The sequence below is a fragment of the Trachymyrmex septentrionalis genome, unplaced genomic scaffold, assembly GCF_001594115.1.
Source record: "Trachymyrmex septentrionalis isolate Tsep2-gDNA-1 unplaced genomic scaffold, Tsep1.0 scaffold9, whole genome shotgun sequence".
NCBI lineage: Eukaryota > Metazoa > Arthropoda > Insecta > Hymenoptera > Formicidae > Trachymyrmex > Trachymyrmex septentrionalis.
This window is the reverse complement of record NW_017306091.1, coordinates 3,281,784-3,306,098: the sequence shown is the minus strand read 5'-3', so window position 1 is coordinate 3,306,098 and position 24,315 is coordinate 3,281,784. Positions and strand designations below refer to the sequence as shown.

At 34.0% G+C, this 24,315-nt stretch overlaps 2 protein-coding genes across 13 annotated transcripts in view; one reads left to right on the top strand and one right to left on the bottom strand.

The window, feature by feature from the left end:
• Positions 1-17,824, top strand: part of LOC108755851 (tropomyosin) — a 39,804-nt gene extending 21,980 nt beyond the window's left edge. For 2 of the 11 annotated variants that reach the window (XM_018499179.1, XM_018499184.1), the window contains 7 exons: positions 2,525-2,658; positions 4,451-4,568; positions 9,457-9,527; positions 9,973-10,048; positions 10,447-10,509; positions 11,494-11,563; positions 16,044-16,183. In XM_018499179.1, the coding sequence (XP_018354681.1) occupies positions 2,525-2,658; positions 4,451-4,568; positions 9,457-9,527; positions 9,973-10,048; positions 10,447-10,509; positions 11,494-11,563; positions 16,044-16,126 (615 nt within the window). In that variant the 3' untranslated portion in view covers positions 16,127-16,183. Of the gene's footprint in view, positions 1-2,524; positions 2,659-4,450; positions 4,569-5,004; positions 5,123-8,572; positions 8,644-9,456; positions 9,528-9,972; positions 10,049-10,446; positions 10,510-10,722; positions 10,786-11,493; positions 11,564-12,232; positions 13,108-16,043; positions 16,184-16,564; positions 17,145-17,591 lie in introns of those variants that run through there. The other 9 variants (XM_018499175.1, XM_018499183.1, XM_018499180.1 and 6 more) reach the window with 7 other exon arrangements.
• A 4,204-nt stretch (positions 17,825-22,028) lies between these two features.
• Positions 22,029-24,315, bottom strand: part of LOC108755968 (LIM and SH3 domain protein Lasp) — a 27,064-nt gene continuing 24,777 nt past the window's right edge. The window contains exons 4-6 of one of the 2 annotated variants that reach the window (XM_018499467.1): positions 23,688-23,891; positions 22,559-22,713; positions 22,029-22,304 (exon numbers count right to left, since the gene is read on the bottom strand). In XM_018499467.1, the coding sequence (XP_018354969.1) occupies positions 22,125-22,304; positions 22,559-22,713; positions 23,688-23,891 (539 nt within the window). In that variant the 3' untranslated portion in view covers positions 22,029-22,124. The remainder of the gene's footprint in view (positions 22,305-22,558; positions 22,714-23,687; positions 23,892-24,315) is intronic. The other variant, XM_018499468.1, reaches the window with a different exon arrangement.

The window sequence follows — 24,315 nt, the reverse complement described above, 5'->3', positions numbered from 1 at the left end:
TCCTTTACATCTATAACTTGTATAATACATCTATACATTCCAATAAAGATATTCGCAAAGGGCAGTATATTCCTTATAGATATTCTTCTATTTATTTATCAAATAAATTCCATTATTTTGTTACGAACAAAATGATTTCCCTTTAAAATCTCACCTTTGTATTGATAATCATATCAATGCCTATGAATTCCGATCCACAACCTGAAAATATACACACAATCAGTTTACTAAATTATCACCGATCCCTGTAACCGCTGCCGACGTCGGCCGGACTGCAGGACGAAATTAAATGAATCGTGTTGGAAGTCTACGAGAAAGGGTCGGACGAAGCGGAAGTTTGGCACACTTACCAACACTTGCCGTGGATATCGTCGATGTGACACGACCTGTCCACTCGGCACAAGTGCGAGTGGGCGTGCCGATTTCCTACGAATACAAGGTTCGCGTCAGTAAGGTAATGTAAAAGCGTGTGTAACATGTACGCACCACTGAGCGTGCACGCATCATCGTGGCGACGCGATTCGCAATCATTAAACTCGCATTAATTTGTTGCGGAAGTTTGACAGTAACAAACGAGATTGTGAAACAAATAGAAATGTTTTATGCACGCAGTGTTACATGACACGATTTCCGCGAAGCCATTTCAAAATTCAATATTAAGCAATTTTATAAATAAAGACAACTTAATATTATATATATAGATTTTATATTTATTTAATATATGATTATATATATATATATTTTTTTTTTTTTTTATTTTGTAACTACACGTGTTTTAAGCGGCTCTAATCGATTTTTGATTATTGTACAATATTTTATGTTACCGGAGATTTTATTGAGCCTTTAGATTTTATTTTGAATTGTTTAAAGGAGGCATCGATAATATTGCATAAAATAATGTTTATACATTGTACAATAATATTGAGCGTCTAGGAGCCGTTTTACATTCCCTCGATACTGCAAATATATATTGTGATGTAATCCGGATAATCACTATCTTTTGTTAATAGAAACAGTTAATAAAAATATGGGCGATTACGGTGACAGCAGTATTAGTGATAATAGAATAATGTGGTAGCGCGGTTATGTGTGTAGGTGATTATGCAATCGTTGCTGTCAGTCCACTGACATCGCCCCCATAAAACTGGCATAGGTGTGCCGAAATCCAAGTTCACGCATCACTAATAAAGTAACGTTTGTGAAACGTTCTCTGCGTCACGGGATGAATTATGGTCATTTACTAGAAGCACACAATCGTAGGCAGGTGCAGCTAATGAGGACAAGGGCCTCGAATTGTGTACGCGGATGTATGTGTAATCGACCGTTAAGTAATTTACATTCGTAAAAATCGCACGCTCCGCTTAGCCTCATACAATTCCATCAATAGAGTTACAAATTATTATTTTTAAAAATAATTACGACTCGAAATTAGTAATTCCTCATTTAGGCTAAGATAAGATTAATTAAGGTATATTAATTTCTTTTTCTTAATACAGGTTTTAATGATTAAAAACGTAAAGACGTCATCTTATTAATAATAATACTTGCCTTTTTTCTCTTTATAAGAATAAACAATAATCTATTACATTAAAATTAGCAATTTAACTATACTGATGATAAAATTCAATTTTTGCTAAAAAAAAAAAATTCAATTACATTTGCAAGAGTAAGCATTCTGTTCATAATTTGTAACTGATTTACTGCTTGAGATATTGCTTCAGGAACGTTATCGATTACATCGATAATGTTCAAAACTAATCCATGCTGGTAAATCACTAATCTGAAATTTAGAAACGTTTATTGCGCGTGATACTCTCTGACGTCATTCGATGAGGCAACATGATTTGCGGATCAAATGTTTGTCGAAATCGATAACGGTGATGATGATCCGTTCAACGCTTAATGCAACACACGGGACTGCCTCGGGGTCATTGATATGCACGCAGAGATCCTTACGATCTCCATTCTAGTGCCTTGTTGCGACAAGCTCTGCATGTTACGGCATTGGATTGGATTCGGATCATTCCTAATCCAGCATCGACATGCGCCTGATTGCAACGTCGTGGCGATAGACTAAGGACAATAACAACGGATCAGCCGTTCGATCTTACGTTACTTCGCATAATTTCGTTAAACCTCCTCAATTCCAAATTTAACAGCTACTATTTTTTTCATATATACAATAATGGATTGTATCGTTGTATCAAATAATTCAAGTATAACTAAATTATATAAATAATAGCATTTAGTAGATCGTCAATCGATTATGTTTTTCGATTGTTTCTAATTTAATAAAGCTTGTTAACATATATACACTTAGATTTCGATCTTTTCTTTCTAGATAAATTATATCTTTTGTTTTTCTCTATTTTTCTTGAATTATTAATGTACTTTGCATTGCAGTATTTCTTTATTATCTCATATTTTAGTTAGCAATATGATTCTGCTAAAACTATGTAAGATTAAGTATTGCAAATTTTTTTGCTTTTATTTCACCTGGAATGGATTTTCTTCGATGTTACAGGCCGAATCTGAAGTCGCCGCTTTGAATCGTCGTATTCAACTGTTGGAGGAGGACCTTGAGAGATCCGAGGAGCGTCTTGCCACTGCCACTGCCAAACTGGCGGAGGCATCGCAAGCTGCCGATGAGAGTGAACGGTAAGTGTTTATTATACACACAACAAAATTATTGCGAATTTTTCAATTTATTAGTGATTCTGTGTACATTCTCCGCAATGAACAGTTATCAAAGTAGAAAATATGATAGAAAATATTGAAATAGAAAAATATCTAAATATATAAATGTTCAAAATTAATTATTAAATATAAAATTATAAATATATTCCGATGATTATTTTATCATTTTTATGACTTTATAATATAATAAGAATGTACAAGTGTAAAAAAAATAGCTGTTCATTGTTATATATTTTCTTTCATTTATTTGAAAATGATCAAGAGTAATGTAGATAATACATATTGTATAATTAGATACTTGACATTGATACAATTTTTAACATATTTATTGTCAAGCTACCAACTATGATGGATGTTAGTATTTAACGATCGATAGTTGGCTAGAATATATTTATGAAAAAGCCGAGATTTATAATATTTTACTTTCGATTATTTTCATTTATTGTATACAAATAATTCTAAATTATCGGAAAATTTATTATACGTGCAAAAGTGATATAAATTAATGTTTTTATCTCATTTTATGAAATTAAAGCTGTAAAATCTTTATTATTATTATTATTATTACATGTTTTTTTAATGTAATTATATCATATATATATATGAAACATGAAAATCCTTGATAATTAAATTTTTACGATATTAAAAATATTTTTAAAAATGTTCGAATATATAATAGATATTTTAAAGTTACTTTGCATAGTTTATGCCACTCTTGCTTTCTATTGTGTGTATTCTATTTACATACATAATTTAATATATAACGTAGTATATAATAAATATTAATGTAGAGTTTTATATAATAATTGTGGATGAATTTAATATTTTGAAAAAAATAATTTCTTTTTATTATTTTACATTGACCTTGTATCGCCTTACATTGAAAGAATCAATATGCAAGAAAGAAACTTCTTGATTCCTTTTCCTGCGATTTAATTATAGAATGCAGTGCAATGCATTGCAATTTTGTATGACTAATATCGTGCCAAATACAGACCCAAACGCGACAACTCTTTAATATTCCAGTTATACATATGTAGTTATGATAAGTGCAGAAATTCGCGTAATTATTGTACCAATTTCGTTGTCCGTTATAGATATAGGTGTGGTTTTGTAATCACTGCAAAGTAACGATGATGTAAACAATTCTAATGAATTGCTGCTACTTTACATTATTTTATTAAAAATAATATAGGTCTGTAGATAAAGAAAAGGATAATTTATGATATTTTCTTTCTTTCATATACTCGAAGATGTCTGCGAAATAGAATCAAAATAAGATCTTGCGGATTTTGAAACACCACATCCTGACCTACTTTTTGTGATTATATATCGCATCCGCCGCGACGCGATTTACACAAACTCTTTCTGACTTAATTTACAATTAAAAATCACTTCTGGATATTCATTCTTTCTTATACTAGTTATGCATTATTTGAAAGATCACTAATTTATAATATACGATGTTGGGAGAATTTAAAACTCGTCATAACTGAAAGTCTTAATCATAATTACCGATTATGATTTCTGTACTGCAGTACGTAAATGCTTAAAATAATGCTAGTCTTGCTTATCGCCGTTGATAACGAATGACGTGTACACGTTCACGTGTCTTGCTACGATGTACTTTTTCACGGGAGAAAAATTGTCAAATCCGTACTTCTCTGATTTCTTGATCTGTTATACGACATATGATCATTCTTTCAACGACGATTAACTCATTTCTAAAAATCGATGAACGATCAATCATTAGGATACGCAAGGCCCTTGAAAACCGTACTAACATGGAGGACGACCGAGTATCCTTGTTGGAGCAGCAGCTAGCACAGGCTAAACTGATCGCAGAAGAGGCGGATAAGAAATACGAGGAGGTGGGTCATCAGCGAACAAAGAGTGAAAAAAACTAGGGCAAACGGGCCCTTTATTTTTCTTTGTCAGAGACGAACTACCAACCGTTCAGGACGTTAAGGCGATGACATTAATTTATAAATGAAAAAGAAATATTTACCTACCATTTACTGGAACCATTTTCACGGAAGGAATAGCGAATTAATGTCTGAAGAAGCGGAATATCATTTTTAATACATTAATAATCTCGTACGAAGCTAGAAAGGATCGTCCAGGTCGATTGGTAGTTCTCCTCTGGGATTATCTTTCAGGTAAATTTCACAGGTAGGCGGATCATTGTGAGCTGAGCTGAGCAGAGGTGTTTCTCGACGATCAGAAACCTATTTCTTAACTTAGTCCATTTGTCTAATCGATATTTTAACCGTAAATTCTTTCGTTCGACATGTGTCCACCTTAAAGCGCCCGCAAGATTCTCGAGAATCGCAGCTTGGCGGATGAAGAGCGTATGGATGCCCTCGAGAATCAGCTGAAGGAAGCCAGGTTCCTCGCCGAAGAAGCCGACAAGAAATACGATGAGGTTCGCGCGCCCGCGACTACCACTGTCAAGCGTGTTGGATGCAGTGACGATGATAATCATGACGATGATGGTTCCTAGTCGATAGTTAAAATAGTGCCTAACCCCATAACTCTCTGTCTTCTCTTTGTGTGCTCGAAAACACCGTGTTTCACGATACATCTCCGTCGCGAATAAAGAGAAAGTGCCTCGCACGAGGTATATATTCCGTTCACTAAAATCATCAGTTGGTTCATCGAGGTTGTTTCGGTCACGTTAAAAAAACGAGGCGATTTTTTTTTTTCGCGTTGCAAAGCGAAAAGTTTCCGTTAATCGTGAAAAGGGCGGAAAGGTGAGAATCCTTCGCGCAGTGAAATCTTGAGAAGGGCAAATCGTGAATCGTCGATCTGTGTTCGCGATCTGGGCCGAATGAAAGTGGAAATTTTTTTTTTTTGTTTTTCGTCTTTTAGAAGAGAGTATATTGCGTGTTCGCGACAAGTGCAGTGTTCTAAAGATCGTTCTTTTCACTTCGTTAGATAGTATAGAGAGAATTTTAGAGATATAGGAGTCACGTGGGAAGAAACGGAGGAAGAGAAAGAGAGAAAAAGTGATTATATATACGAGTGTTCACACGTGTTTTACGAGCGCGACTCACATAAAATCGGGTATCTGTGATTTCAAAGTGTTTCCGTTTCGACAAAAGCTACGACAAAAAATGTCTCAAGTGCCAGTTTCATAAATAGAATTTAATCTTGTTATTGCTATATATACAATATTCCTGTTATTAGATACTTAGATTAGAGACGACCGCGCGACCAAGTTCAGAGAAGTTCGTACGCGTGCGTGTTTATAATTCGATCTCTTCAGCGGGTATTAAAGTCGTCGTGAAAGTTTTGAGCCGCGGTGCTCGGGTTGGTGCTCGGTTGGTGCTCGGTCTGTCGCTCGCTTCCCCGCGAGACCGGCCTCGTTGTTAAATTTAATAAGAATATCGTCAATTGTGTTTGTGATAACGCCGCGTGAGACCGCGCGACTTTATCGCGGTTCTCCGCGCGTCAATGATTATAAATGGTGCTGCTTTTGTCAAGCTTGTCTTTCGGCGAGCGCGTTTTGCTTTGCTGGAATTCAGAATGCGATGCCCCAGAATAACGAGAGTTGTGATGGTAGGTGTTTGCCGCGATAACGTTGAAATTACGGTGACAACACACACTTTGTTATTTGTCCGCTCAGAGATTACAGTATCAATCATCAGGATAAGATATCGCTCGAAATCTTTTTTCAGTCCTCTGCATGATACGTGCGATATTACGGATTATTATTTGTGGTTGAGCTGCCGGTATAATTTTACACATTTTTATACAAATATCTAAACTTTTTGTGACTGAACTAGTGTACACTTTTGAAACTTGAAATGAGATTGATATTTGAAAAAGAGTTCTAGTAACATACACAGGAATAAAAAACAGACTCATTAATTACTTTCAATTAATTTGTGAAAAATTTGATTTATTTTTGTCAATAAGCACATTTTATTTATTTTTATTAATATTCTATTATTATTTAAATTTTTAAAAAGTCCTCGCAATCCTTTTCCTTGGAAATTATTATTGGAGAATTCACAATTTTTTGAGATTTTTTATTGAAACTTTTCGTAAAAAAACTCACCGTAATTTCAACCACTTTATTTTCTTCACCGATGACGTTCTATACGATCTGTTAAATCATCGTTAATTAACAATATGCGTAAAAACTAATCGCAGTGTGCGAGAATTGATTTTGTCGCGATGTTAATCAAATCGTTCAATTTATTTCAGTAGATAGTGTTGCTTCCACACAATCGTCTGTTTTGATCTTCTAATTAACGATCTAACTGCCTAATCGTTACAGAAACTTACAGAGATGACGACAAATTCTAACAGCAACCAAGTGTGCCGATCTTCGTTAAACATCTTTTTTTTTTTTTTTTTTTTTTCATATATAAGACTTACAAACTTCATTCATTCCCAAAAACGTGTCGCAATTTTATCGTAAAATGGTTGGGACGTTATGAAATTGGTAAAGTTTGTCAAGACAGTTATAAGTTATCATAAATTGTACGACATCATTTTTCTCATAAATACCATACAATTTATAAAATCAACCAGACGCTCATTTTGCATATTCTCAACGAGCTGAATAAAATCTTTGTTTTCATTGCTTCAGAATCACGGATGTTACTTTTTATCGAGTTATTCGCAGAATTATGCTGACTATGAGAGGTCAAATACGTATATAGTACGTAGATGCATAGACACAACGGACGATTCTGTGTAAAATGGTCGTTTGTGCTGTGCTAATTGTAATAGAAAATTTTCAAAATGAAGAGATACGAACAAGGGAAAGCGCAAGTTGATAATCAAACCCGCGCAAATCGCGAATTTCTCAATTAAATTTCTACGAGAAAGCCACTTTACGATCGATCGCGCCACGGTTGTGCGGAAGTTGTGTTGCATGAATAAAAGATCGTCGTGGAACAGAATTACAGATATATCTGATCATAATTGACACAAATCCATACTGAGAAAGAAATTAAAAAAAAAAAAAAAAAAAAAGACGAACCACAGAAGATTCTGATTATATAATGTAAATCAGTTTCGATTGTCAATCAACTAGAATTCTAGTAGATTTAATTTAACTAGAAAATCTTAATTCGTTCATTTTCCATCAGAATTTCAATTTATAGAACCAGACATTTTTCTCAGTGCAGTCACAGTTAAAAGGCGTTAAAAGTTCTACTTTACGACGGTCTTTTTCCCTAGCGTGACCATACATTGCTGTCTTACATGCGCTTACAAGTCCATCAGGACTTGTCCGTCAGGACTGAGCTGCAATTTGCGTGACACGACTTGCGTGCTGCTATCTCTGATCGTTTGTTTTTCGACGGCGTAGCCGATTGGAAGATGCTACCCATTTGCGAGCGTTCAGCAAGATCGCTCGGAGAAAATTGATGTTAATGCAACAGTTTAGTCTGCCGTTAACGATGTTTTAATTCGAGTGCAAATTCGGAGATATCTTTAAAATGCAAAGTAGACATGTATTAAATTATGTAAAATGTTGCATTTATGCATATAAATTTTCTCGATCTACCGGCACTAAAAATACTTTTGACCGCAGTTTGCTCTCATTCCCTTTTTTTTTTTTTTTTTTCGTGAAACGAGATAACTTTGCATAAACACGGGTTAAATGCAAATGCCATCGCACGAATTTCGCGAGCTCGTCAGCAGACTTTGAGCACGTAAAGAGAGGGAGAATTTCCGTGAAGAATAATTCTTCCAATCGCGGGGCTACGACGGCGATGACGGAGATGACAACGGCGGGCGACGAGACTCCCGCCGCCTCCGGAATTTTCAGAGGCGGCGAGATCGTCGAGGAAATAGAGGAGGAGGGAGAGATAGAAGACAACATATGTTAGAAACCGTGTGTATGTCGTTTATACAGGTCGCCCGTAAATTGGCCATGGTTGAGGCCGATCTAGAACGCGCCGAGGAGCGTGCTGAGGCCGGAGAGTCGTAAGCATCGTTTTTATTAGGCATCTTTCGTCCGGCACCTTTTGCCCGAAGTGCGAACGATCCCATGGCATTTCTCTCCTCTCGTCTCACCCAGCCGCCCCCCTTTCTTTCCATCGCGCATCCGTTGGATGCGCTTCAGCTCGCTCCCGTAACTTTTTGACAGCACCGTTAGCCCGCAATATGTTCGTCGACAATGACGAAGAAGGCGGAAATACTCTTTAACCACGCCCGTACCCGGTTTTGCACGATAACGATATGTTTTGTGATCGTATTTTACCATTTAAAAAATGCTGTGTATCAGTTGTAAGATTTCTTTCGTCATGGAAAGCCAGAATTACGAAACATTAATCTAATTAAATACCGCCTCATGGAAGCTTAGTAAATAATATGTCGACAGTAATAATGGCTTTTCTACGACACCATCTGCGTCTGAAGGAAATAAGTAAAAATTACATTGTCGAATTTTCCGATCTTATTAATCTTTTAATAGATGTATAGTGTCAAAATACATCCAAAATGATATATTGTATATTATCTAATGAGTTGATTTTTTAAATAATTGCCTCAAAAAGTTACCTATGGACGTAGATGCGAATCCCCATAATTGTAATTAACGTTGTGGCACAGTGCATTCGCACTAATCTTTTAGCAGCCGAAAGGAACCTTGGAGGCCAGGAAACATCGGATTTTTATGCGTCTCTGCATGTTCAACACCTAATCTTTTTTTTTTTGTTTTGTTTTTGATATTACTATTTCATGCCCACTTCCATCACCTTTGCTTTTGCGCATGACACGTGTGGCTGTTGATCACAGGTCGCCAGGAAACTAGTCTTGATGGAACAGGATCTCGAGCGCGCCGAAGAGAAGGCCGAACTTTCCGAATCGTAAGTGCCAGCTTTATGCATGTGTTTATTAATCCTTTTTCCTCCATGTGCAACACTTGCTGCCATTTGTTCGTTATAATCATTCAGAAGTTTAAATTACCGACGAACGTTTCAATACGTAATTTTAAAATATAAAGATAATGACTTTTATATTACATTAACAAACTTTTATAGTGCATTCAAAGAAAGATTTCTTATTAGTACGATAGAAACTATTACGATAGAAACTTAATGTTATGTTACTCAATTGTTAATGTTTTTTATATGGGGATAAATTTTATTGCATAATTTGTATAACTTTTCATAACTTCGTATTACTTCTTCTCAAATGATTTAAAATTACATTTAAAAAGTAAAAAATATTGAAAACGTTTGTCCGCAATTTTTGATATGTTTCTCTTATAATGACACAAATTGCGATATTAACGATTAATTAACTTTACAGAAAGATCGTCGAACTTGAAGAAGAATTGCGTGTCGTTGGCAATAACTTGAAGTCTCTCGAGGTCTCCGAGGAAAAGGTAAAATAATTTATTTCATGCGCCATGTACAACGTAATCGGGATGGAAATTAATTCCGTGGATTATATCGCCTCCCTAATTCTCATTTTATATTATAATGATTTTCTTAATTATCAATTAATTTGCGTCTAAAATGCTGGAAAATATTATGGATAGAAAGTACATTATGATATACCGTTTTTATAACGCTCAATTTAATTGTAAATCATAAATTATATCGATAAAAATACGTGCCAATAATTGGATTAAGCATTAATTTTATAATAGTCTTTTTTTTTAAGCGTTCTAAAGTATCTTATAACCAGTCTTATGATCAAGTATTTTATAATCCATATATTTTGGAGAAAATCATCGCGTTATACACGTACGAGAAATAATATTTACGTAATTGTACGTAGGCCAACCAGCGCGAGGAGGAATACAAGAACCAAATTAAGACCCTTACTACCCGTCTAAAGGAGGTACACATCCTTTGGGAGTGTCTTGCTTTGCATTTTCTAACGTGTGATCCATCCTCGCGTCGTAGGTCTTGCCACTAAAATATTAACTCGCGTGCCCCTATCGTTTTGCTATCTGACCCCATTTTTTTTAGAAGTAACTAAACAGTATTTCCTGCATTGCGGTGAACTAACGAAAGCTCGTTTTGTCTTTTTGTTGTGCTTGATTAAAAACAGGCGACGCAACGAGAGGAGACGTTCGAGGGCCAAGTGAAGATTCTTGATAGTCAATTGAAAGAGGTAAGTGAAAGCGAGAAAGATCAAGATTATTACGGAGGGAAAAACTCTTTAATGTGTACATCGGAAATTTCTACTTTTATTTTGATTATATTATTATTTTTTTATTAAAATATAAAACCGATATTTTCAGAAATGGAATAACATATGATATGACATTTAAATATGATAAAAATAACCAAGTAGAAAGTAATTTTAATTCGTGTACGCGAAGAATAAGAAAGGATTTACAAAAAGTACGCGTGAAACTTCGTCGATTTATATAGAAATGTAAAGCTTCACAAATCGCGCATCAGATACGAAAAATACAAACGTATCAATCGTAAGTTTCTTTGCCAGTGAATCTATTGTCCGAAAAAGAAAGAGTAGAGGATTGTTCTTGACAATAGCATATTAATTGTGTAATATAGAGTGTGTCGCAACTAAACCTTTCAAGGCTTAGATTCAGATTCATAGCGTAGCTGCAATTATGTGTGACGTGAAATTTGTTTTACTTGCATGGCGTGACAGTTAAAGATACATTGATACCGATTATTTCAACGATTTCAAAAAAAGTAGTTATAAATCTTATTGAATAATTATATTTCAATTTCATGCAATATATATAATTGAAATAAATAATTTCTTTTTCTGCCTTTCTCTTTTTGAAATCGATGGATAATTTCATTCAAAATATAATTTTTTGACTGATGAAGTATTGCGTTTGCGTAGGCTGAGGCACGCGCTGAGTTTGCAGAGAGATCCGTGCAGAAACTCCAGAAGGAAGTTGACAGGCTCGAAGGTGCGTATATGACAAAAAAAGAATACATTAATTATTTTTATTCTCTTCAAAATAATATATTTATCTGAATTCAACTAGATTTTTAAAATATATAAATACGTTGACATGTGCTAGGTATATAAATAGATATCTTTTATATTTGAGATATATAATGTTATAATATGAATTGAATTTCTTAAACGGGAAGAGAGAGAAATAATTCAGGAAACAGTTTTTATATAGACGCTGATATTAGAATAACTAGAAATCATTTTCTATTCAAATAGCTAAGAATCTTAAAGAATCAAAGCTCTGCATTTGTAGAGTTTGAAGTGTTTGAATCGATATCAGGCGAAACAAAATAATACCGCAGAAATTAATTATTATGAATTTGTAAATTTAATCTGTTTTTAAAGAGACTAGAGAAATTGGTAAGAATGTTTCTGTCCAGAAAATTTGAATCGAAACGGTTAAATCAAATTTTGAATTTATAATCAGTTTTCCTAATTATACAAGGAATGTAACGATTCGACAATCGTAAAGCAAACCCTACTTTTCTATGTGTGTATGTACGTGTGTGCGCCGTATTTTATTTGCGTATTTACCCTTCTAACCGCCGAAACGCAGTATGTTACGCTCGCGTGTGGCTTGCCGTGTGTGTTACTTCCCTTTAACCAGTGATCTTTACAGACGACCTTGCGGCCGAGAGAGAGAAAAACAAATTGCTACAGGAGGAAATGGAGGCCACCCTGCATGACATCCAGAACATGTAGATTGTATTTTTCGCAGTGGACGAAAATGCATAAACGCGGAAACGTTTAGAAAGCGAGAGAACATCCGAGAGAGAAAAAGAAAGAGAGAGAGAGAGAGAGAGATTGAGAAAAAAGAAATCGAAAGAAAATAAATGCAAGCAGGTAACAAAACGGCGGCAACGAGAAGTGAACGAGAAACAAATACGCTGTTACGTAGCGAGAGCTTCGTATATGGTGCACATCTTACCTAACATTAACGAATAAAAATGCAGTCTTTAGGCTAGCTTTATACCCTCCATTACGTCCATCCGCAGTGCGTATACGTACTATACATGCTTGTATGCGTTCGAGCGTGTGTATCGTGTGCGTGTTGCGTGTCTATTTGTATGCGTGTGACGTAAGTTACTGATGTAGGTTGAGAGGAAGAGAATAGAAAATGTGTGCATGTGTATATGTATGAGAGGAAGAGTAAGGAAGATACAGAATGAAAGGATCAATATGATAGAGAGAGAATGTAAAAGATAGAAAGAACGAGGAAGAATAAATAATACGCGACAAAGACAGACGAGAGGATAGTTCCATACATAATATGAAGTTACTTGTAATTGAAATCTAATTTTTTTAGCTTTAGATTTTAGCTTAGTCTATCTTTAAATTTTAATTTAAAAAAAATGAGGGCATGACTGCGACCAGTTTGAGACGTCTTCGAACACGCTGCGATTTAAATTCGTTATGAAAACGATTACTGGCCGTGGGAGGAATACGTGAATAGGTATTAGAAAGACGAAAAATATGAGAAATGAAGACAAGACGGATAGGATTTATTTGTATCGAGAGAAGTTTGATGAGAAATTTGAAACTAATTTTTTCGAGCGTATTAGTTTTATGCGTTAAAGATTTTAAATACAATCTATTATATAATTATAATATTGTATATATACTTGATATACATATATAATTATATAGTAAACAGCGCTCGACTCGTCTGATACCTGAAGACAGGTTCTCCCCATTAAAGATAAATGATTGTTGAGTAACAATTATTAAATAACAAAACGTTGTTGAATATCTTTTAGAAATGACTTACAAAAATTTTATCTTTTAATTGATTCGACCAGTCCATCATTTCATCGAATTTAGCGCGTGTTTCTCTCGATACAAAATACGCGTAGCAGGATTGTATATAATGGAGGGAAACACGAGTGTTCATTTACTTTGCATCATTTTACATTCCGCATTTCACGCGGCTCAGCTCGCGCGAGAAGAAATTCGTCAGTTTCTTCTGTTAGCTTTACAGTGAGATTATTGTCGCGCCACCTTCTCATTGCCGCCGATGAAAGCAAAGACGACAATGATGCAATAACCATGCATTTAAGAGGATTCCACTGCCAAACCTTCCTATTAATTTTTCTAAAAATATTTTTTCTTAGTACGTTTTTGTCTTCGTTGTGCAATATTCAGTCAAACAGTTACAATTGTATTACCAACGTAGTATTGCCATAATTCAAATTCTTTTCTTTCTTCGTAATAAAATAATCGAAAATTATCTGGCCTATGCAGATATATGTGTTGTACGTATGCAGAATGGTTTGTTTAACTTCGAGCCTATGAAAAATTGATCAACGCATAATACTTAAGATAACAAACAGGGAAGCAACTGGCTATTTTGTCACGTCGCAGCGCAGCTTCCCGTGCTAGCTGAGTCATTTCGATATTTTTTTACCGATCGTGCCTGTATATATTTACGATATAAATACTAACCACGGCCAACGTCAAACCTCAATGCAGGGAACGTGCTTCGTTTCGAACGTAACAGCAAATGAGAGATTGGAAATAATAATCGATCGTCGAAATAATGCATATCCGATATTCCACTTCGCGGCGCATGGTTCGCCTCGAATTATTATTATTATTATTACTATTACTATTAATTGATACAGTTTGTCGTTAATGTTATTGCTACTTTACGCTCACCATCGAGCATCGCTAATCCTATAGAGAAATTTCCTCTTTTTTTCTTTTCTACTGAAAAGCGTAATTTATGTCGCGTGTACTGCCTCGACCTCGATGCCGTAACCCGTCACGGTTATTCTTGTAGCACTTTTCCTGCAATATATTCTTGGATGGCCTTTTGATGTGGAAATGTGCATCGTCCTCTTCCTGTTTTAATATATAAATGCATGTATATTATCGTCACCCGCATGATCATTGAGCGATCATGAAGATAGTAGAATAAATCGAATGTGCGTTTCAGAATTGAAACTCTGAAAACAATAGAAATATTTTATCTTTCATACATGGAAGGTACCTTAAATTTAATAATTTATCTTGATTTGTATTGTATAAATCGATATTTTGTTGATGTAGTATTAATATAAGCGTATTAATTATTACGTGACTTCTAAATATCACGTATGATTAATTAGATCAATCTAATAATATTTCTTCAGAAATTTGGACTATTTTGAATTGTACATCTCGTAAGTATATCTCTATTTATATATACGAAGATGACGATGAACTAATCCAAAATACAGTAGCTTATGTGATATCGAAAGGCCATTCAGAAACATCGCGATCGTTTGTTCTCCAAGTTAACGTCGCCACGAGCAAACGTTATTAAAAACCAGCAATAATGCGAAAAGCACAACTATGAGACCTACATGTTCTATCGTTGATTTTTGTTAGCCACAATTTTTTCCTTTCTGAATAATGCTAAAATTACGGAAACGCAGATACTTGAGTTTAAGAGAATTTTAGTTTATTAATTTACTTAATATTAATATAAAGTAAATGAAACGATAATAACACTAATATCATTGTAATAATAATTGATTATTATATATTGCTATTATTATAAAACTGTTTATAATATATATTTTAATTTTGAAAAAAATATTGTGTCGTTTGTTTTTCGTTGTGTCGTTCTTTTTTTTTTACCTGCGCTAACATTAATCCTCCACCGTTAACATAATGACGTACTACTTCTCCACGCGATAACGCTGTGTGGTCGCTTTGTTGTTAGACAATCTCGTAACAAAATTGCATGATGAAAGAAGAAAATGGTACGTATATCTTATTTACGGTGAGTAAATTTGCTTAATTCGATTTTGCTATATTAATGCATGACAAATTTCCCTACTTATAACATCAAACTTCACGATTGTCTTCTATCATAAAATAAATATTATTTTATAGATATATCTTTTCAATTATTTGAATAATTTACTGATAAAATTTTTTCTAAATATATATATATATATAGCATCATCGTTGATTATATTAATGATTTTACATCGTAAAAAAATGAACTATTTTCATGATTAATGTATCTAATTATTAATATATGTTTCGTTAGGAAAATGTATGAAAAAACTATTACTATAGAATTAAGAATAGCATAGATATTAAGATACAAATTTCAATTATATCTAAAAAAAACTGTTATATTTGATAAAAGAAATTTAACGAACACCAGGATCGTAGAAACAGTTGATGAATCTTATTTTTAGCTATACCTGTTAAGAAGATTCACGTTTATTTTTAAATGCTTAAGTTATTTAATAAATTTAAAATAAATTATTTTCACCATTATCCTGCTTGATTAATTCACTATCTCTAGCGCGGTATTAATTTTAACAATACTTTCATCTCTTCAGCACTTTTTTCTCCAAACATTTTTCACGCTACGCAGTAGACGAAATCTCTAACTAAATAGCGACCACCTATAACGTTGCGAATGCTTGCAGATGAGATGGTGATCGAAAAGGAGAAATTCAAGGAAGTCGGGGATGGCTTGGATAATGCGTTCTTCGAGCTCTATGGCGTGTAACGTGGCTACTAACCATCCTCCTAACGCTTCGATACAAAAAAAAAAGAAACAAAAAAAGATACCGAAAGCTTTTCTTACAAATCTAGCTTGCGCTTAACACATCTTTCGTAAGTTACCCGTCTATGCTTTTTAACCCGCTCGTTGCTAAAATCACAGCTTCCCGACCGAGCGCCTTCTGAAAGAATCCCTCATCTTTCTAAAATATGAAATATTTCTATATACCTTCTTTCACATCGCTTAAAACTAAATATTCCATGTACACTATTATATTAGTAAAGGATCGAAGGTTCATGTGATACTTACATCTTTTCAGTTTTATCTCGTATCAAAGTTCACGCAAATTATCAATGCCCCTAATTCATACTGAATGTATCAAAGTACAATTGAATATACAGTAACTGTGTGAATACGTTCTAAAGACACTACGTTTTCTTGCAGACGAGCTCGTCCACGAGAAGGAGAAGTACAAATACATCTGCGACGATCTGGACCTCACTTTCACCGAATTGGTTGGTTAAATCTGGCTGTCAAATATCCGCGTCCGCTATCGAATTGTTTGGCCGTAATTATAAACATTATACGCATAGTTCGATCGCAGTCGGGTCACGGCCATTCGACACATGTACTTTCGTTAACGTAATAAAAATCAATGTATTATAAATACGTTCCGCGTTCAGAATTTTTTTTTTTTTTTTTTATTTTATCAACGATTCCACTTCTCCAGCTTTCGTCGGTATTTACAGCCGCTCTGTGTGAGCCGCGATTATTTATTTAATTATTTATTTCGAAAATGCCGCTTAGATCAAAATTACAAGCGCAGTTCTAATAATATTATGCTTCGGTAATTGAGCATGCGGTAAGTAGAGCAGAAAGAAAAGTAAATACTCGATGTATTGTATTATTACTAAAATATTATTGAAATGTGAAAGTATCTTGATGATCTTTTTATAATAGTTTGCGATTTAAAATTGTCGAAAAATTGTACAAGGCCACTTTTGTTTCTAATACTTCTCTCTCAGAAATTAGAACAAATAAAACATCACATAGAATCTAATGTGCTTTTTTCTTTCACACTTGAAACATATCCCTGTTCCTTAATTAGGTTAAAGTCACCTACGAGATATTTATTTTTATAAAATATATTTCCATAAATATTTATCGGGTATATAGATTTTGATCTTATTTATATACAGACTAATCTATTTTATCTTCTGAAGTGAATTTCTCAGGTTTTAGATAATAGGATCAATCCAGCTAATTTTCCTTCATCCTATTCTCACTTTAAGCTGCTTCACAGATATAATGATCATCTAAACCCAAAGTATTAACCATGAAGATTATGTGCTTGTTATGTTCTCTCTCTCTCTCTCTCTTTCTCTTTCCAATTAAAAATAATATTAAAATGTACACCCGATTAACCATCATACCGTCCACTAATACCACATTCCCTCCCTTCTCGTTGCAGACGTACTGGTAAATGAGCGCTGTAAATACAAAGCGATCGCCGACGAGATGGATCAGACGTTCGCCGACCTCGCCGGATATTAGCAGGCAGGCTAAAATGCGTACAACCGGGGGCGTTATATGTGGGAAAAAGAAAAAAAGCGAGAGAAAAAAAGAAAGAAACGATTCGTTCATGCTACGACAAAACGACACTGCCAGCACGCGGACCCTTCGCCACACGTCGTCTCGTCCGATTACATTAGCATTCTACATGTACTCGCTAGAGGAAAGTCGAGGACGAGGAGGATGAGATCGCTGACATTTAGCGTTAATCGCGCATGACTTAACCGTTAAGTCGAATTTTTTTGCTGAAGACACCGCGTCACGCGTTCTACATTCTTTCGATTCGATCGAAATCTACGTTTGAGCAGGCTCGTCCAGCATCTTTTGTAAAGTTTTACATAGAAATCGGGAAGGGAATCTTTTTGAACGGCGGTAAGATCGTATAAAAAAAGATTGTGCTTCTGAAGATTTTTTGGAAGCAAAACTATATACGTACTCTTCCAATACCTGGCACGAAATTCCCGTTCAATGATGACGACGACGATTTATTGCAACATTGGTTCTGTTACCTGTGCTTGTATTATCCCTGCACAGCAAGGTGTCTTATCTTATCCCTCACGTCCAATAAATTTCATTATTTCCATCGAGATTATTCCCTATAATTCGCATAGCTTCTGTAACGACATTGGTTGCAAGAAACTTCTTGCAGGATTAATTATTTTCATCTTGCTAGCTCAATCACAATTTATGCAGGATAAAAGTCGCATTATTTCATTAACCAAACAAAAGTACGAACATTCGCTCAAAAGTTAAATTGTCCTCTTTCGAAATCAAGTCCATATGGCCTTAAATACAACATCCTAATTCTTGCGACAAATGTGTTCAAAGCACTTTTATATAAGCAGGAAATAAAAATGAACTGTACAAATTCTTGACATAATTATAACAATTTGTATCTACCAACGGGCTTAAGAAGACAAAGATTAATAATGTTGAAGTGATTAACATCAACAAAAAACGACAAATTTCCTGCTTATAACATTTCTATTTCGTTTAAGAAGCAGCGCTAACATTCATCATTAACCATGAATCTTCTTTATATTCGCACATTCCACCGTACAATTAGACAGTGCGGTCTAATTAGTCAGGCTAACGCTTAAGTTTCTCTTTCCATTATATATTAAGAAATATATATTATCCTCATCTGTTCATGCTTCTATGTTGTATTGTGCAGTATTGTGTCAAAATATTGATGAATTACCGATTGACTTGCTGAAATATCTCATTTTAACGGAATGAGATATAGTGTTCATTATAGCATATAAAATTGCTTCTATGATATATTAGAAAAGTTTGCAAAGCGATCTGGGCTGGATTATGATGCGAAAGAAATGAAGTCTAATAAAGATAGAACGATATTACAAATAAAAAATGTACGCTTGAAATGATCGAATTGCGAGGTCGATCAAGTTCGATACATCTACGGCTTTCGGCAACATACCTTAATGCTGAAAATTGTATATCTTAGTCTTTAATCTTTTCCAAATGTTAATTCAATGGTTTGACGATCAAATTGATCACGCAAGTTATCGGGATTGACGATGAATCTTGTGATGGACCAAGCTCAGAGACTTTCAAACATGCCCTCGATGCAGGCGATCTTAACTATCTTATGTGATAATTATCATTTTATTGTATTTATATTACTTTCAATAAATATGCATATTTTATATCTCTACATACTAAAATGTTTTACTCGATTTTTAAATTACATCATGTTAATGTTTATTTTACTATAATTTATTATTTCATAGTTAATTCAATTCATGAGCATCTGTTACATGACAATATTGATTGCTTTGCGATAATGCTGAATACTAATGGCGTCCGTGGAATTTGCAATATTTCTTCAAATAGTATTAAATTCTCTATCATCGTGATATTAAAATTTATCACGTAGTCGTGTTAAGATATATATAAATGCTCTTTTAACATCTAAAGCAAAATATAAATATATCATATTAGAAAACTAAATATAAGAACAATTATTTGTTAAATTCTGAAGAAACAATACACATTATATATAAATGGAAGGGCTCCTTTTTTGTGAATATTAAGTTTATGACTAAAGCATGAACACATGCGAATAAAAATAAATTGTACACGGTGGTAAAAAATGATACGTCTTTGCGACTTGTTTCTTTAAGAATGAAAACTAGGAATTTTTCAGAATGAAGAAAGGAATTTCATCGATTAAAGAAAGTGCAATTACCAATATATATAATGAACCATAGATTTACATAACATACATATTCATTATTTATGATTTGCTATGATAATATAATATTTGTCTAAACACAACGCTAACATATATTTCTGTATCTTGCAATTAAAATATGAAATCCTCTTATCAGCGATCTAATAATTACAAGAGTGCTGAGTAACATGTTTCCAAAAATATCCATTCTCTTCGTTCGTAAAGGAGGTCGAACGACATCACGTGTAACCCACAGATAACACTTATATAACTTTTACATGGTTCATTAATCTGTACAGTTCCATCGGACATCGTTCCATAATATAATCTGCCTATTCAGGTAAATGGGATGTACATACATTTCTGAGGAACCAGTTTGACATTTATAATTTAAAAATGTAATAACAAGACACTAAAAAGCACTTCATGATAGTAAACATTACATTCTATCAACGATCAATTCAATTTATTACTACACGTTAACAAACAATGAATCAAAGTAGACAAATCTATTTTAGAAGATTTAATAGTCATGTTAGTCAACATGAATAATACTGCGGCTTTGAAATATGAATTTCACAAAAAGAGCTTGACATTAAAATAAACTAAATATTAAATAATTTTCTATCAAAAATTTTCATATTATTCGTGTAACCTCAGAATCGCCGAATAATAAAATAACTTACATCAACAACGTAAATGCAATTTTGGAAATGAGAAATGTGAAGCATATATATATATATATATATATGCGCGCGCGCGCGCGCGCGCGCGCGCGTGTGTGTGTGTGTGTGTGTGGACCATACGAAATAAAACTTAAGCACTACGAAATAAAATATTGGTTAATAAATTTATATTAATATCATTAATTAAAAATCAGTAACGGTACATAACGATAATTTTCATATTTTATTAAAAAGGTAGGCAAGTGTCAGCATCTTTCGCGTCAATAATATTATCTTCCTCATTATTTTAATTTAATTGCTTTATCTTTAGGAGAAAAGGCATTATTTGTATCAATTATTTTTTCACATCAAATCAAGTTATATTAATGCGGCAAATAAAAATTTGTTGGTATTTCTTTAAATATCCTATACCGATGCACTTTTTCATACACCTTACTTATTATGATAACAAGTCCATATCGCAACTAATTAGCAGTCTATACATATAAGGCACGTTGCATTATTTTTTTCTTCGAATATAAGGGAAGATTTTGTCTTACGTTTCATTACTAGAAAAAAATTAGATATGACTAAAACATTTTTGTGAACATCTCCGAAAAAAATTGAAGAGATATTATTACAAAAACAAGAATATAGAATAATACAATACATAATATTAAGAATATAAATGCAAAATGGTCGAAACATAAAAATCTGTCTAATTGATACTAATGTGTTAGTCAGAGTTGGTATTGAATAACAAATAACATAAAATTCTCGTCAATAAACATAACGATTATCAGAAAAAGGGCTCATAAAGAATCGTTAATTGAATCAAATTTTGTTTCTTGATATTTATATTCTAATTGTATAATGTACTAATAAACTCTAAAAAGATATGGAAACGGAGGAATAATAATAACTGTACGTAATCGCAAAAAGAAAAGTAAGTGACGCTTTACAGAAAACTGCATTCATGGAAGATATATCTTATACTTAATTCGTCTTAATTGTTGGTCAAGGCTTATGTCACTGCACAAGCTGTCAGAATTTTAATTGCAATCGACACAATTTATCGCAATGTGTGTTTGGTCCCATCATGGAATTCTAACATATGAAGCTACATATTGTCATCTAGAAGCTGAGAATACTCAACTTGGATATTCATGAAATACGTTTCTGAGCATTTATAAAAATAATTTCGATATTCTATTTCGTTTATATCAACATATTTTGGAATACTTTATCCAAATATATGTCATGATGTTTCAATTTATATCAAGATAAAATTTCAAATTTATATCAAAATATCAAGATTCTTAACAAAAGTCTTTAGTAGTTAAAATATCTAATTATCTGATTTGTTTTTCTAAGATGACAGTGCGCCGTTTCGATCAAACTTTATTCCGGCCGAATAATAAGAGCCGAATAGAAGCGCTATCTCGAGTATTGTATCACGTAATTTTTTTTAACGTCATCTCTTTCTTCGGCAAAACGCGCCCTAATTAAGCGCTCTGATCGAAGTGGCGGCAACAGTTAGCAAATGGAAGCTCGACATGAGAAAGAACGTTTAAATCTGCGCCGGTTCGACATAATTAGCGGGTAGCATGCCGTGTCGTCCCGTACGCTGCACCAATCCAGTCATCCAACCCTCATCAACAGCTGTGCAGTTGACAATTAAATCACCGTCGCAGAAGCTCACCTCATCGAGATCTTGCGCTTCGTAGTCATACATCGCTCTGTACACTCTCTGCGAAAAATACATCTTTATAGAAAAAAAAAAAAAAGATACATAAAACATCCATTTGGCATGCTATACACATTTTTTTTAGTTATGCTTTTTGTCATAATAATTTAAGAAGCTCATTTAAGAAGTGTAATTTGTAAGATTGTGAATTCTTTCCATGAAATCTTTCTTAGATTAGCATAACACATAAGTTTATATTACAAATAAATCATAAGAGACAACACAATGCGACAATAAGTAATAAAAAAGATATTTACTCCGACGTTGGAGGGCGGTGGCGGTGATTGATGTTGAGGTTGATGTTGATGTTGATTATTGTTTATCGTTGTAGCCGGCGTTAACGATCCGTAATATTCATTCACTGGATCGATGTCAGCAACCGAGCCAATTTTTCGTGTCGGTGGATTCGTCACTGCAAACACATCGAACTTTTATGAGCGATGTATAACTTACAACTTTCTACATTTGTATACTCTATTAGAAACCCATAATTCGTTCTGTAATAAACACTCTTCTGTTCTCCAGTTAGTAACAATTGTTACTTGGTGCGATTCTGTGCGATCTGCCACATGAATTATTCCGTGGGTTCAGCAAGGAGCGAACACGGAACCACAGAATGAGGAACATTAAACAAAGACGATTACACTTTCTATTTTCCCAACAAGGTGCACGCGATGATGTCGCAACGATTAATTCCAGTGCAAATTGCTTCGACGATTTGTCTTTGTGATGAATCGTGTGTGACGACGATAAAAGCATAATGATGCGAGCGTTTAAGTCTGACGAGTCTGACAATAATGCTTTAGGCGATTTCACGATCGTAATATAAGTCTGGCGTTACAATAGGAATAGCTAAGCGTTTGTCCTCCTAAAATTATCTTTCTAAACAACAATTCGATTTAAAGCACGATCTATTGAAATCTATTATCCAGGGACACGAATTTAATCCCACGCGATCGTAAAATAGGCTGCAGAATGCGACCTCGAGTAAAAAACATCGCAATAAAAAGTATACATTATTTAAATTCTATCTCCGTTTCCATTTTCCACGAATTCTTAATTATTAAGGCGCAGCCATACAGACTTCTGATATAACTATAAGTGTATAATCATTTGCGGACGTAAATAATACGAACCTCAAATATCGAACCGATCGTAAACATTAATCGCATTAAAATTCAGATACCAAAAATGGATGTTACGTATTAAATATGCAAATCACAATCCATACAATAATAATAATAATATTAATGTTATATAATATTACATAATCTTTCTACAAGTTATTCAAATTATTCTATATTATAATAATATAGTCATGCGACTAGTCTCTTTCTACATAGCGAAAGGTTGCTGCAACGATTGTAGCCGCGAAGGTAAACGCACCTGGTCCCTTGTCGCTCGTATAAATGACTGTGGTAGCAGCTTGCCTTGCGGAATAGGGACTCGGCCTCGCTTCGCTAAGGGGATCGTAATCGGCGATCCTACCTGGTGTCCTCTGTACCGGCGAATTCGCCGTCCTTGCAGGCGGCGGATTGGCGTTTATGCTCGACGCAGGTGCGATCGTACCGTCTGTGTACTCTACGTACTCTATATCAACAATGCACGAAAAAGGCTAGCGATACGTTCAATAGAAGCATCCTGCGATCTGCCCACCATGAACGGTAATTGTGAGTGCGTAACGAATTATGAATATGAATATTAAATTATGAATATTAAAAAAATAATGCAGAGAGAATCTGAATTTTGTCTGAATTTTACGCCGTCGTTTTGGTGGATTGATTGCAGCAATACGTGTGATTTTTAATGTTATTTTTAATACACAATTTTGTAAATGAAATGCGGACAGATAGTACACAACAAATTCACGAATACATACATAATGTATAATCTGCAATTTGATGATAGATACTGTTATGTAAACCGTCGTTAATTAACAGTTGAGATGTTAAAAATTGAACATGTAATTATATTATTAAGATTAAAATCATATATATATATATATATATATATA